Here is a 15,396-nt window from a genome sequence, read left to right as displayed (position 1 = left end):
GTCGGAGAGGGGGAGGTCGGGGGGGATGGTGAACACCCGACAGGGATGGGGGTTGGGGCCGGAGGAAGGCAGGTAAGTGGACTGAGGCCGAGGGGATGTCTGGTGGTGGGTGGTCAGGGAGGAGGGGGGCATGAAGACTGTAGTGTGGGTGGTGAAGAACAGGGGTCACATAGTTAGAGGGGGATGGGGAAGTCGCAGTCGAACAGCCACTGAGGTTACCTGGGTTGGGGAGACTAGCACTATGACCCAATGCAGTCAAACCCAGGGAAGTGGAAGTTAGCAGCGTGGAGGCTTCAGGCCCAGTGCTGAGTCTAGGCTGCAGGTAAGGCGACAGCTGAGAGCTGCTGGAGGGCGGTGGAGTGGCGAGCTTCGGTGGACCCGATGGTAGGAGTCTGCGGGCAGTAGAGTCCGGGTCGGCGGGCGATGCGTGGGAGGTCCCGGTGGGTGGATGGTCGGTGGGGAAGCGCGGTGAGGCCAGCCCGGTGAGGCAACGAGGTGAGTAGGGCGCGGTGTAACGGCCATGTCTACGGAGAGCCCCAGTCCGGCGGCGATGTTCAGTAGGTCCGGTGCGACGCTGATATTCGGCGTGTCCCGTGTGAAGGCGATGTTGAATGGGTCCGGTCCAACGGCGATGTTGGATGGGCTGGGTGCAGCGATGAGGTTAGGCGGTCCTGGGGGATGGATTATATAGGTTGTTTTGTAAATTTCACTGCTCTTGGCATCAAATTCTGGCATTCATCAAGTTATCACTTATGAAATTGGTTATCACTTGGGAAATTGTTATAATATGAAACTTACTGCTGTCGCCGTGTAAGGAAGGGCGTTAATAGGGTTTATAACCAGAAAATCGAGTCTGCCAAAAATCAAATCTCCGTTGGTTATGAAATGTCACTTAACCCCAAACGTAAATTTGTTGGGGGACATTGACATGTCATCACAATTTACATTATTCAACCTTAACTCGTGGTACTGCTGTTTACAGAGAAAACAAAATATTTCAGCTCTGTGGCCTTTTGTTCCATGACCATATTTCAGAGCAGGTTTTTTTGCAGAAACAATCGACAGCAGATGCTGGCTTACAAAAAAAGACACAAAGTGCTGGTGTAACTCTGTGTGCCAAGAGCATCTCTGAGAACATGAATATGTGACGTTTCAGGTTGGGGCCCTTCTTCAGACTGATTGAGTGGGGGGAAAATGCTGGAAGAGAGGTGGGGGCAGGATAAAGCCTGCCAAGTGATAGGTGGATACAGGTGACATGTGCAGTCTAGTTTTCTTAAATTCTAGCAATATTTTAAACTGTAGGTTAATTGGATGTCATTTGTGTGATCAAATCATGGGATTTTGTAGGAGGGAACTGCAGATGCTGGTTTAAACGGAAGATAGACACAAAATGCTGGAGTAACTCAGAGACAGGCAGCATCTCTGGATAGAAGGAATGGGTGACGTCTCATGAGATTTTATTGTTCTGGTATATTTGACCTGCAATGGTGACAAATTGGGTACAATATTTGGAGTCCAGTTGGCATACTTTCCAAGAGTGGAACATATACTAGATATCAATATTATACTTGTAGAATTTAATGTTTTACTGCATAATAAATAGGTTTTCTCCAAGCAAATATTCATTATGAAGTCAATTTTATCCCAGTAGTTATAATTTTATCCTAGTAGTTATAATTATATGTTGGGTTAAGTTTAAAGGCAGAATGTTTAGAGCCATTGGAAAATTCAATTCAAGATTCCTGTTCAGAGAACACTCATGAAACAAAAACTTGTTTGTATAAATTAAGGAAAAGCAGGATTTAACATTAGCTTTTACAAACAATATTGATACATATTTTATGCCGAATTTACTAATCTGAGACCAAAAAAGAGAATCCATGATCTTGGCAGAATTCTGTTTACACATTCATACTACCTTCCTATTCATTAATTATCATCTTGGAAATCCGGCAGCAAATTTGATTTGTGGTATAACTGCATGGCTCTCGAATAATCACATCTTTGACCTCGATTTTGCTGCTTGATTTCATTTTTAGTCCAAAGCCTACTGAGGGCCTGAGAGTGCAAAATGTTTTTGAGAAGTACGTCCTTATCTCAGTTTTAAATGGTTAAACACTTATTCCCCCACACCTGCTCCTTCATAATGCCTCCCAATAGTATCTACTTCAAGGCCCCTCTGAATTCCATCTCTTTCTTCTAAACTCCAGAGATCAATAACCAATTTTGCCCAGTCGTTCCTCATAGGTGAACTTCTCATCCAGGTGAATATTCACTGCAGTACATCTAAGCAAAAAATATATATTTTATGTTTTAATAAAGCAACCAAAACTGTGCAATGCTTCAGGTGTGGTTGAGCCTAAAGGGCCTGCCCCACTTACATGTCCTTGGCAGGTAAATTATGCGAGCCGCGACGGTCCCGCGAAGGTCGTGTGTGATTTCATGCGTACGCACAGCCGTCTGGAGCGTGTGACGTCATTTGAAGATGGACGCAAAATGCAGGAGTAACTCAGCGGGACCGGCAGCAACTCTGGAGAGAAGCAATGGGTGACGTTTCGTGTCGAGACTCTTCTTCAGTCTGAAAGAAGGGTCTCGACCCGAAATGTCACCTATTGCTTCTCTCCAGAGATGCTGCCGGTCACGGTGAGTTACTCAAGCATTTTGTGTCTATTTTCAATCGTCTAGGCCCCGCTCTGGGAGTAGAAGTGGGGGCGGATCCGGACCGCAACGGCCGTGAGCCACAGGCCGAGTTCGGCGATCGTTTGCCTGTTTCTGCTGCTGTTGGAGGTCTTGGGCCTGTCCCACTTTGGCCGTCAGTTCCGGGACAGGCCGTTGGTGCGCGAAGATTTTGTTTGCTACAAAAATTTCGGAGCCCCGCGCGACGTCGCGCACAACTACATTCCCCTTCGCGCTTCTCAGTGGGACCGGCCCCGCACAGCCTTACGATGCCTGTGCGCCTCAACATGACCACGAGGTCGCGTAATTTGCGGGCCAAGGACATGCCCTTAAGCCTGGTTAGCTGCAGCAAGGCTGCTTTACTCTTGCAGTCCATCTCACTACTGGAAAGGGCATTTGTGTTCTTAATAATTATTGTTCCAATTTGATCATGTTATTGGATGAAAGCACCTAGCTTTCTCTACACATTGATGATTAGCTACACATTAGTCACAATTTGGATGCTTTATTCCTGTTATGTTCCAGTTCAGACGTTTACAGCCTGATCAAAGTTACAAAAATATCAAGCAATACAAATCAAATATAAAATCTGATGTAAATATCCAATTGTTTTAACTTCAGTGCAGAAGCAAATGGGCTCATCTTAGCAAAGGTTCTTTACATTTACACTGAGGAAACCAGTAGAACTTTTTATTTGACTGTTCTGTGATCCAAATTCTTGACCTAAAATTATTTATTCTCACTCTGAAATTATTATTATTTATTTATTTTTTTTAATTTTATTTTTATTAGTGTACAATTGCTGAAATTATTTTTGTGTTTGGTCTTGATCTGACGCACACCGAGTCGGATCCCAATATGCCTTTTATGTTTTGGTGTTTCAAGTGATCATCTGAATACTACTAAATACGGCTAAAATGTCATGGGAGTATCTGCCACCAGCAAGCCCTCAGGCAGTGCATTCCAAATCAAAAGCATCCAGTTGGTGAAGCACCATTTCCTCAAATCACCTCTGAAATCTCTACCCCTTGCTTTAAATCAGTCCTTTGGTTATAAACAGACACCCCTGTTTTGGAGGAAAGTTTCTTGCCATCTACCCTACCTTGTGTCTTATAATATAGAAATGTCAGGTCCCACCCACCCACAACCCCCTCTTGCTCCAAGGAAAACAGCCTATCCAGTCTTTCGTCATAGCTGAATCACTACCCCACTATCCGGTCTTTCCTCATAGCTGAATCACTACCCCACTATCCAGTCTTTCCTCATAGCTGAATCACTACCCCACTATCCAGTCTTTCCTCATAGCTGAATCTGAGGCACCACCCTGGTACCTCTCGATTGCTTCCTTTATGGTGCAATCATATCCTTTGTGTAGTGTAGTGATCAGGGCTATGCACTAAATGATTACCCCTTTGACCCCGGATAATGAAAGCAAGTATCCTGTCTGCTGTCTTGAGTATCACCTCTAGTACTCCTGCTACAATCTTCAGGGATCCTTGTACACTCAGATTCTTTGTTTCTCAGCACTTACTTGGGTCCTACAATCCATTGTTTGTGTCTGAGTCATGTTGGTCCATCACCTCGCATCTCTTTTTTATCATGATCAATTTCCATTTGCTCTTACTTTGCCCTTCTTACCAATGCATCAATAACATTCTGTAGCCAAGGGCTCTGTTTAAAAAATTAAAAAAAATTAAAAATTAAAAATGCTTTTAGCAATATTTGAAAGTAATCCAGTGTTTTGGGTTAATATATTTTCTTTGTTCAACATCATCATGCACATTGTCTGGTCAAAAGTGGGTGGTATTCTAGATAGTGAAGATAGTTGTCAAAAATTACAGCAGGATCTTGATCGGGTGGGCTCGGGAATGGTTGATGGAATGAGGTGTTGCATTTAGGGTGCACTAACATGGGCAGATCCTACACTGTGAATAGTAGGGATTTGGGGAGTGTTGTAGAGCAGAGGGATCTAGGAGTACAGGAATATAGTTAGTTGGAAGTGGCATCACAGATAGATGGGGTGGTCAAAAAGGTTTTTGGCTCATTGTCCTTCATCAGTCAGAGTATTGAATATAGAAGTTGGGCGGTCATGTTGCAGTTGTATAAGACATTGATGGAGCCGCAATTGGAGTATTGTGTTCATTTTTGGGCACCATGTTATAGGAACGATGTTGTCAAGCTGGAAAGGGCGCAGAGAAGATTTACAAGGAAGTTGCCAAGACTTTAGGGCCTGAGCTATAGCAAGAGGTTGAGCAAGCTGGAACGATTCTTTGGAGCGCAGGAAGATGAGGGATGATCTTATAGAGGTGTACATAATCATGAGGGGAATAGATCGGGTAGACGCACAGAGTCTCTTGCCCAGAGTAGGGGAATCATGAACCAGAGAACACGGGTTTAAGGTGAGGGGGGAAAGATAAGAACAAGAGGGATAACTTTTTCACACACAGGGTGATGGGTGTATGGAATGAGCTGCGAGAGGAGGTGGTTGAGGAAGGTACTATCACAATGTTTAAGAAACATTTAGACCGGTACATGGATATGACAAGTTTATAGGGATATGGGCCAAATGCAGGTAGATGGGACTAGTGTAGATGGGACAAGTTGTAAAACTCTATGACTCTATTTCAAGAAGGGCCGAGATGGCCTGTTTTTGTGCTGTAATTGTTATATGGTTATATGGCTATTTGTAAGTTTTAACTGGTTTTGTTCCTTTCTGAGGGTGACTGACTAAACTGGTATGTTGTAAACTGGGAGCCTCTTAATGGAATGGACTGCAGCTGTGTCAATTTGTATTTCTATTGCGTATTCATTGTGACGGTTGCTCTCAGATTCATGGTACATTAGTTAAATTATCACCATGTATTCACAGTCATGGATGTTCTTCCTCCAGCCTCGGCTACCCTTCTGTGCCATTTTCCCCATTCCCTCACCTCTTTCAAATCGTGAGGAAGAAAAGGGAGAGCATTTTAAAAATGAGGTCATTTTGAAGCATAAAATTCTGCGTGGTGTTGATAAGATAGATGCTGAGGGGGAAGTTTCCTGATGGGATGGAGATTTGTCAATAAGGGAGGGGGTGAGGTACATATAAGATGGAGGTAAAGAGGAATTTCTTCTCTAGCAGTAGCTACACCAAAGGCTGTATGAAGGCTGAAATGGAAAGGTTTTTGAGCTATTGGGATACAAGGGGTATGGAGAACAGGCAGGAAGGTGGAAGGAGGGCTGGATCAGATTTACCATCATCTTAGTGAATGAAGGTGAAAACTGTCCATATCACAATTTTAGATAATGCAACGCGGTGTCATTGATACAAGTAGGTATGTTACAAAACCTACCTGAATCGTCATTGGGAATCTGCCCTCAGCCAGGCCCGCGATTTTGGCGCTGTTTGGAGGGGGCGGGTTTAAAACGCGATTTTTACTAGGCTGTACTAATCGCACATGTTCAGCCTAGTAAATCATTAACGAAAAATCGCTGCAAGACCCGGTCGCAAAAGGTATTATTAGTTTTATAGGCCTCGATAATATAGTTATAATAGTTTTAAAATTACTCTCTGATTTCGCAACCTCTCGCAGCCCCAGGGTTTTATAAAGCAAACAATTAAAGGTATGTACCTTATTTTTACATTAAATGGGGCATATATATAACCCTGAATATCAAGTTATCTATAACGAATAGTTCATTTTGGGCTTTTTATATCCCGCAGTATTTTTCTCGGCATTTGAGGGCACCAATCCAGCGCTATGTCAACGTTCTAAACCAGCGCGTTCCACATGAACCCACTAGAAAGCCGATTTAAATGGGCATTTATTTACAGCAATTGAACACTAAATTCCTTCCATTTGGCCTATAAATTAATGTAAATTGGATATAAAAATCATGTTATATTGTGAATTATTTGTGAATAATCTTTGGACACTTAGGCTATTTAAAAATGTTAATCTTTCCTTAAGAAATGGGCGTTTGACTATCAAAGATCACAGCTTTTTTGTAATGTCCATTGAAAATCAATAGGGAACAAGATGCTAATTTCCGAGTATGAAAATGGTCATAACTTTTTTAATACTTGAGATATGAAAGTGAATTTGGTGTCAAATTAAACTTATTGTTATGCTTTATCTGATGGGATAAATTGCAGACTTGATTTTTTAAATCTCAAAATTTTGTAACATTGCTAATACAAGCTTAGAGAAGTGTGTTTGGAAAAAAATTATTTATTTACTTTTTTCACAAATTGTGTAAGGGTGAATTTTATTTCATATCTCAGATCGTTGGGTCGTAATTTGTGAACTAATAAGGGTGAATTTCTTTTACACAAATCACTATCGTTGGGGTTGTCTGCATTGGAACAGATTTATGAATCTAAATGCCTAATTCTCTCGTTTCTTGGGTTGGTTTTTTCACATTTTTGGTACTTTAATTATGAAATTTAAAAAAATTGCAAAACTGAATATTTTGAGTAAAATGTGGTATTTTAAAAATAAATACAAATTCGCTAAAATACATTTCTCAATTTACTTTTTTAAAACCCTTTAGTGACATCATCTAATCATAGGTGGGGTACTTATGTATAACTTGAAGTTGCACCTTCATGTGTTCAAAAATATGTTTCTTCTTTAGCTTGATTAAAATGAAAATGTTTTCCCTTACAGGTTCCTTCATTTCTTTAGCTTGCCCTTCTGCTCGACAGGCTTTATGTCAGATCATCAATGTAACCGAATTGAAAGACATGCACCGCCAAAAGCAAAATGAAGAATTCAATGGGACAGCCCTTGGAAAAGTAACTTGGCCCGAAACGCAATACAACTTGTATATAGGGTTGACCTTAGCAATTACATCCAGCCTCTTCATTGGAAGCAGTTTTATACTCAAGAAGAAAGGTCTCTTGCGATTGGCTGAAAAAGGAATTGCCAGAGCAGGTAAATGTTCACATATTTTTTAGGTATTTTGAAATCAACATACTATAAGTTTCAATGATGAAGTGGCTTTGTAATTTGTTGGAACCACTGACTGCACAAATTGATTAGCCAAAATTCATGTACCAATAAAGTTTGAGGGAATTTGGACACGAGCTTGATATAAATGGTGTATAAATAGAAGTATGGATGACATTCAAACTTTATTGCCATGACAAATATCTTGAGATAACTTGCGAATAGAGACCATGAAATTTTCCTTTATAACCAAAGGATAAAGAAATGTAGCACTGTAGTTCAAAGCCACCCTTTCATAGATAGGTATGCAATTCTTTCGAGCTTGAGCAAAGTTCCTTGCAATCTTTATTGACCAGTCCTACCTGTTCATTTTGTAATGTGGGGTATAATAGCGTATGGTAATCAAATCATCTTCCTCCATTTATCCCGGCGATCTTGTTTTGGAATTTTTTGCAATAGTGAAGCAAACTTTGATCTTAAACTATAAAATATAATTAAGCCCTTAATTTCATCACGTAAACTTGAAAATAAATGTGCTGTTGAAGGACTCTCTGAACTTTGAATGCAGTTCATAGAAGGTTTACTAGATTGATACCTGAGCTGTCATGTGTGGAAAGGAGGGGCAGGCTAGGCTTGTATTTGCTGAGCTTAAAAGAGTGAGAGGGGACTTGACTGACACATAAGATCCGGAGAGATCGTGACAGCTTGGATATGGAGAGGATGTTCCCTTGTAGTGCCAGAGTATTGTAAAATTGCCCATTTGACACCCATTTCAAAACGGGGAGAGTGGGAGAGACAAGGGGTAGATAGTTATGGGCTGATTAGCCCAACATCTGTTGGAAACGTGTTCAGATCAATTATTGAGGAATTAATAGTTACACATTTGGAAAACTGGGTTATAATCAAGCAGTAGGCCTGTTTTTTTCTAAAGGGGAAAAATTATGTCTGCAAATACCTTGGCTTTATAAGCAAATCTTAATAAAGTGGATCGTGGAGAACCAGAAGATGTATTTGAATGTTCGGAAGACTTTTGACAAGGGTATCTCAAAAAGCTAAGTCATCAAAGCTAAGTCATCGGAGGTTAATCTATTGGCAAGGATGAGGATTGATCAACATGCAAATATGGATAGGGAGTTAAGATTGGTGAAAAACCAAGGAGTTTTGGTCTTCTTCTTGCGTATGGCGTGCACAGCCTAAAGTTGGAGGACAACTTGTTCTATTCGATCTTATTTGATTGTGCACGTCGGGTTGATTGCATTAGTCGAAACAGGGCGGACCACGTGAAGGTTGCAATCTCCCATTCCAGGAGCCTTGGTGATAGGTCATAAGAGTTCCTTGTTTCGGACATTATTGTCAGTCAAGGCATTGTTTCTGTTTAAATTGAAAAGGCATGGGGAAATGCAACCAGAAAGGTTCCTTGGAACAATGTATTGATTTTAGGGGAGGAGGGGTGGACTGGGGCTGGTGCGAGAAAGGGAGGTGGAAAACATTCAATGATGTCCCGATAGAATGCAAAGTACAGGCTATGATGGTATACTTAATCTTTTGAGTGATATGAGAAAGGATTATGGTTGATAGTACCAGGAGCGAACGTGTTGGGTTGATTGTAAGGTTACCATGACCCACCCATAGCCTACTTTAGAAAAATGTTAGCAACCTGACGGCCTACTTTCTCACTATTTGTGTGGACATACACAGCACAAAGCTGCTTTCTATATTAATTCAAAAGAAAAATGCTGCCATGCTAATTTGCTGAAGTTTATGTGTATTCTTAAGTTCACCATTACTGTTACTGGATTAATTGGTAAATTTCTGAGATCCAACTTCCGCTGAACTGCTAATTTTGCCTGCTCAGCTCTCATTAGTCTAGTTGCTGGAAGTAGACTTCAATTAATTATCAAAAATGTAGTTGATTCATTTTACATGACTCATTTTGTAGTGGCAATTAATACTTCAAATAATACAAAAGTAGGGTGTTAAAGTTTGAAGCTATGAATTTTCTAGGGAGGGGGTTGTTGAATAACTTTCTGCCTGTGACAATATGTTAAGATAATAATCCTATTCGTTTGCACTAATGGTTAAGGTGGAGATTGTTGACATTTGTTTGCTGGCACAAATACAATCTATCTTTTTAATTCTTCTGTGATAATTTCACAGGTCAAGGAGGATATGCCTATTTAAAGGAATGGCTCTGGTGGGGAGGACTTCTATTGAGTAAGTTGCTTTACATATGTTGTACATAAAATTTAACTTGAGCTGTTTAAGTGTGTAATCAATCCATTTGAGTTGTGTGTAATCAATTCATTCAAACCGAGCTTGCAGTATCGAAGTTACTATTGTGCAAGGTTGCTAAAGGTGATCTGTCTTAAATTTGCAAAGTAAATTGAAATGACCACATCTTTGGTTTTATTTTTAAGCCAATTTCTTGGGACCTACACTACAGATCTCGGAATGGAATATTGAAAGGCGAGGGCTAGTAGCAGCTGTTAGCCTCGCATCTATTAGTACTGATGCCCAAAGTCAATGTCTCCTTCTCCAGTCTTGCAATGCTTTCAGGAATTTTATGTTTTTTGATTTCTTATTGTTGTATTTTTACTTCCTTTTTATTCCTGATTTATGTGGTACACCTGCACAATAATGTCTTGTGGAGATATTAGTAAAAACAAACACTCTTCCCAGAGGAATATATTTTTTGAAATTTGAATTGGCATGAGTGGATTGCTTATAGAATAAGCAGCAAACAACATTTTATGCAGCTTTTAGTGACTACAACCACTGATCAGTCATAACATCAGAGATAGACAAAAATGTTGGAGTAACTCAGCGGGTGAGACAGCATCTATGAAGCGAAGGAATAGGTGACATTTCGGGTCGAGACCCTTCTTCAGACTGATGTGAGGGTGGGGGCGCGGGAAGAAGTGGAGACGGGCTGTGGGAGAGCTGGGAACGGGAAGGGAAAGAGGGAGAAAGCAAGAACTACCTGAAATTGAAGAAGTCAATGTTCATACCGCTGGGGTGTAAGTACCCAAGCAAAATATGAGGTGCTGCTCCTCCAATTTGCAGTGGGACTCACTCTGGCCATGGAGGAGGCCCAGGACAGAAAGGTCGGATTCGGAATGGGAGGGGGAGTTGAAGTGCTGAGCCACCAGGAGATCATCTGAAGGGAATACACCAATAAAAACTGTGAAGGGACGATAGTGAGACCCAGAATTGAAATTTGATGCTCATAAACAAAGTATTGGGCCACAATGGAGATACAGGAAACTGCAAATGCTGAAACCTTGAACAAAGAACAAACTGCTGGAGGAAGTCAGCATCATACTGCATTGAAACAGGCCCTTCGGCCCAACCTGCCTTTGCTGACAAATGCCCCATTTAGGCTAGTCCCATGTACCCGGCTTGGGAGCATGTCCATCTTTTCACTTTACCTCGGTACACGTGACAATAAACAAACTGAACTTTCCTATCCATGTGCCTGTTCAAATGTATTTTCAAACAATGTAATTGTGACTGTCTCAACTACTTTCTCTGGTAGCTCGTTCCATATACCCATGGGAAGGGGAGTTAAATAGTTAGCAGCAAAGCGATACCTGATTTGGGTGGAGAGCCACCTGACTAAGGTAGCATACATTCTTTAATTGTGATTTCACAGTTACCCAATTTTTACAAATGTACACTCCTGACATTTGGTTATGACGTGTGTGCGTGTGTGTATGTGTGTGTGTTGAGATTTTGTTGGCATTCATCCAAAATTTTTTATTTTGTTTCCCCTTTCGAACACATTCCTTTTGTAGATAGCAATGGCCACTCCCTGTAGTGACTCTCCAAAAGGAATGTGTTAAGAAAATCTGTTCTAGTCCGTCTACCCCAATAGCTAACAAAGGTACAAATGTAGCACCTCGTGTTGAACAACATAAACGTTTTATCTGTGTTTAGAAACATAGGCGCAGGAGGAGGCCATTCGGCCCTTCGAGCCAGCATCACCATTCATTGTGATCATGTCTGATCGTCCCCAATCAATATGCTGTGCCTGCCTTCTCCTCATAACCCTTGATTCCACTAGCTCTAACTCTCTCTAGAGCTCTAACTCTCTCATAAATCCATCCAGTGATTTGGCCTCCACTGCCTCTGTGGCAGGGAATTCCACAAATTCACAACTCTGGGAGAATTTTTTTTTTCTCACCTCAGTCTTAAATTATACCCATGGGAAGGGGAGTTAAATAGTTAGCAGCAAAGCGATACCTGATTTGGGTGGAGAGCCACCTGACTAAGGTAGCATACATTCTTTAATTGTGATTTCACAGTTACCCAATTTTTACAAATGTACACTCCTGACATTTGGTTATGACGTGTGTGTATGTGTATGTGTGTTGAGATTTTGTTGGCATTCATCCAAATTTTTTTTATTTTTTTTACCCTTTCGAACACATTCCTTTTGTAGATAGGGCCCTTTATTCTAAAACTATGGCCCCTGGTTCTGATCTCACCCAATATTGGGAACATCTTTCCTGCACTAGCTTGTCCAGTCCTTTTATAATTTTATGTTTCTATAAGATGCCCCCTCATCCTTCTAAACTCCAGTGAATACAAGTCTTTTCAATCTTTCCTCATATGACAGTCCCGCCATCCCAGGGATCAGCTCATGAACCTGTGCTGCACTGCCTCAATCACAAGGATGACCTTCCTCAAATTAGGAGACCAAAACTGTACACAATACTCCAGATGTGGTTTTACCAGATCCCTATACAACTGCAGACGAACCTCTTTACTCCTGTACTGAAATCCTCTTGTTATGAAGGCCAACATTCCATTAGCTTTCTTCACTGCCTGCTGTACCTGTAAGCCAACTTACAGTGACCGGTGTATAAGGACGCCCACGTCTCGCTGCGCCTCCCCCTTACCTAACCAAACCCCATTGAGATAATAATCTGCCCCCTTGTTTTTGCTGCCAAAGTGGATAACCTCACATTTATTTATATTATACTGCATGTGCCCACTCACTCAACCTGTCCACAGGGCCGGTCCTAGGCCGATTGAACCGATTTTTCCAAATTGGGCCCCGCGCCCAAGGGCGGCCCCGCGTTAATTTTCCGTACAAATTTGCTTTGTTAAATAAAAAATTTTAAAAATACATTTGCCATACGGATTTGTTTACAAAACGAACATGGATAACAACCGCTGTGAATAATAAACGATGTGTTAACTGCTACTCAACAATGGGTCATCAATGCATATCGATACCCATTCCTCAGTAAATACGTTAAATTGTGTCACTCGCTGCCGCAGGAGCGGCCGAGACTCTGGTCTGGACTCGGGGGAGGGGGAAGTCTACAAGGCAGCAAGCCCCAGCACCGCAGCGAACTCAGCCGTGAGTATTCAACGTTAAACGCTGGGAGCGGGCAGGCGGGCGGTATGTGCGTGAGAGGGGGAGGGGGGGATAGAGTTAAAAAACCTGAAGCGGAAACGAAAGACAACTGGCCGGATAATTGCGGGAGGGAGACAATCTGTGGATAAACAGATCTGGGGGTTGTGTTAACTCGTTCGTTGCCGGTACAACAGCAGACCAGGTTGGAGGTTTGAGTCTGTGTTACAATTGGTGTCGGGGTTAATGTCTGGGCCGGGGTACGGGTGGGATTTAACCCTGTCTGTTTGTGTGTGTCTGTCTGTATGTGTCTGTATCTGTGTATGTCTCTGTGGCTGTGTGTGTGTGTGTCTATATCTGTGTATGTCTCTGTGGCTGTGTGTGTCTCTGTGGCTGTGTTTGTTTGTCTCTATCTGCGTGTGTCTCTGTCTGTGTGTGGGGGAGCTGTGGAGAAACAGAAGGGGGATTTTCAGATGCAAACCACACGTTTTCAGTTAAGAGTTGGACACGATTATTGTCAATATGAGCAGCTCACGGAGCAGTCAGAATGAGAAACGCTGCTCGAGCTCACACACACTCGTGGACTGAACTGTAGACATAAACGTGGGTGGGGGAGAGGGAGAGAGAAAAGAGGAAGGGGAAGAGAGAGAGAGAGAGAGGAAGGGGGGGAGAGAAGGAAGAGAGAGATGGGAGAGAGAGATAGATAGAGGGAGAGAGAGAGAAGGGGAGAGAGAGAGAGTTCTCCCTTCTGCCTCACCACTGTTGGCTGCCCTTTGAGATGACTGAAGACCAAAACCAGTTACCCTTTAGATCTCCCTCTCACTACCTCCCTCCCCCCCCCTCCCCCTCCCTCCTTCTCTAGAGAGGGGCGGGTGATGATGAGGGTAGGAAGGGGGGAAGAGGGCGGAGGGGAGAGAGGAGTGTGCCTTGCTTGGTGAAGAAGAGGGATGTGGGGACGCTGTACGCAGGTGGTGACTCACTCTCACACTGGGATCCCCCCCCCCCTGTCATTGCACAGTCTATCTGACTCCCTGCAAATTCTCCCCCCGCCCCTTTATGGAGCGAAGGAAATATGCAACGTTTCGGGTCGAAACCCTTCTTCAGACCCGGCCCGAAACGTTGGCTATTTCCTTCGCTCCATAGATGCTGCCTCAAGCCCTGTCCCACTGTGCGAGTTCACCCAAGAGCTCTCCCAAGTTTAAAATCTCTGTGTAGCATCTCTGTCCCTGTCTTCAAATTCCCACTTTGAAATAAAAAACAATTTTCGACTTAAAAATTTCGCAGCAGGATCGCGATTAGTCGATTCCCACGCATTTTCAATCGTCGTTCGATTCAGTGTAATTTTCACACCTGGTTGATGTAGTTTTTTAAAAAAATATATAGTACATTACAATAAATAGTTTCAAGCATACCCGGTACTAAACGCACAAACATTAAGGTGGTTACTGATGTTACAAACTGTTATACGGCGGCAGGCGCGGGACACCGCAACGCCCTGTGTCTCCCTTTCAAGGGAGATGCTAAAAATGCATTTCGTTGTCTCTGTACTGTACACTGACAATGACAATAAATTGAATCCATTTCATTTCATCATTTCATTTCGTTTCATTTCATTTTTATAAATGAATATAATTTCAAAGTGAAATAGGAGATTTCCGTGGAAAGAATATTTAACCAGAATATGGTGAGGTCGCTGCAAAATGCTCACTTAACGGTTGGGACGGCCTTCTGGCGGCGGTGACCTGAGTCCGGGGTTCAGCCGCGGGCCGGCGGCTGCGTCCGCTGGACTGGAGGGCGGCAGCTTCGACCACCCCGGGCCGCGGTGTTTGAGCCGGCCCGTTTGCGGGGTTCGGTGAGCCGCGGGACTGTTTGTACCATCGCCCGGTGGGGAATCGCCTCAGCGCAGAGGGAGAAGAGGAGGGAAGAGACTGCAGCCCTAAGAATTTTGCCTCCACCACAGTGAGGAGGTGCTTGGAGGACTCACTGTGGTGGATGTTAATTTGTGTTTATTGTTGTTTATTATTGTATTATTGTATGTATGACTGCAGGCACGAAATTTCGTTCAGACCGTAAAGGTCTGAATGACAATAAAGGTAATTCTAATTCTTCTAAAACAATACGCTGTCAACTCAGGATTGTTTCTTAGCCCTCTGACAGGTGTTTCAATCTCACCTTGTAGCTCGCTGTTAATCGATTCATAGTAAAACATGTTCTTCTTTAAGTACTGTTGTTTCTGGGATGGGGGTGACTGATAACAAATAACCCACATTCTGTATTTTGTCATAATGTGGCTGAAACAATGGCATATCTTGTGATATTTATTAAGATAGAAAGTTACAACTGAGCTTGGGCAAGATATTACCTTGCAACATTCTGTATGTCTGATAGATATTGTGAAATGGAACTCAGAAATTATGGGAGGATTAC

General features: G+C 42.5%; 1 protein-coding gene across 2 annotated transcripts in view; it reads left to right on the top strand.

Moving 5' to 3' along the window:
- The window catches only part of LOC129697898 (magnesium transporter NIPA3-like), a 35,577-nt gene that overhangs the window by 3,252 nt on the left and 16,929 nt on the right, over positions 1-15,396 (top strand). For both annotated transcript variants that reach the window (XM_055636635.1, XM_055636626.1), the window contains exons 2-3: positions 7,326-7,592; positions 9,765-9,821. In XM_055636635.1, the coding sequence (XP_055492610.1) occupies positions 7,403-7,592; positions 9,765-9,821 (247 nt within the window). In that variant the 5' untranslated portion in view covers positions 7,326-7,402. The remainder of the gene's footprint in view (positions 1-7,325; positions 7,593-9,764; positions 9,822-15,396) is intronic.

Source organism: Leucoraja erinacea, chromosome 1 (genome assembly GCF_028641065.1).
Source record: "Leucoraja erinacea ecotype New England chromosome 1, Leri_hhj_1, whole genome shotgun sequence".
Taxonomy (NCBI): Eukaryota; Metazoa; Chordata; class Chondrichthyes; order Rajiformes; family Rajidae; genus Leucoraja; species Leucoraja erinaceus.
The sequence above is the reverse complement of the archived record's forward strand: the minus strand, read 5'-3'. Positions and strand labels throughout refer to the sequence as shown.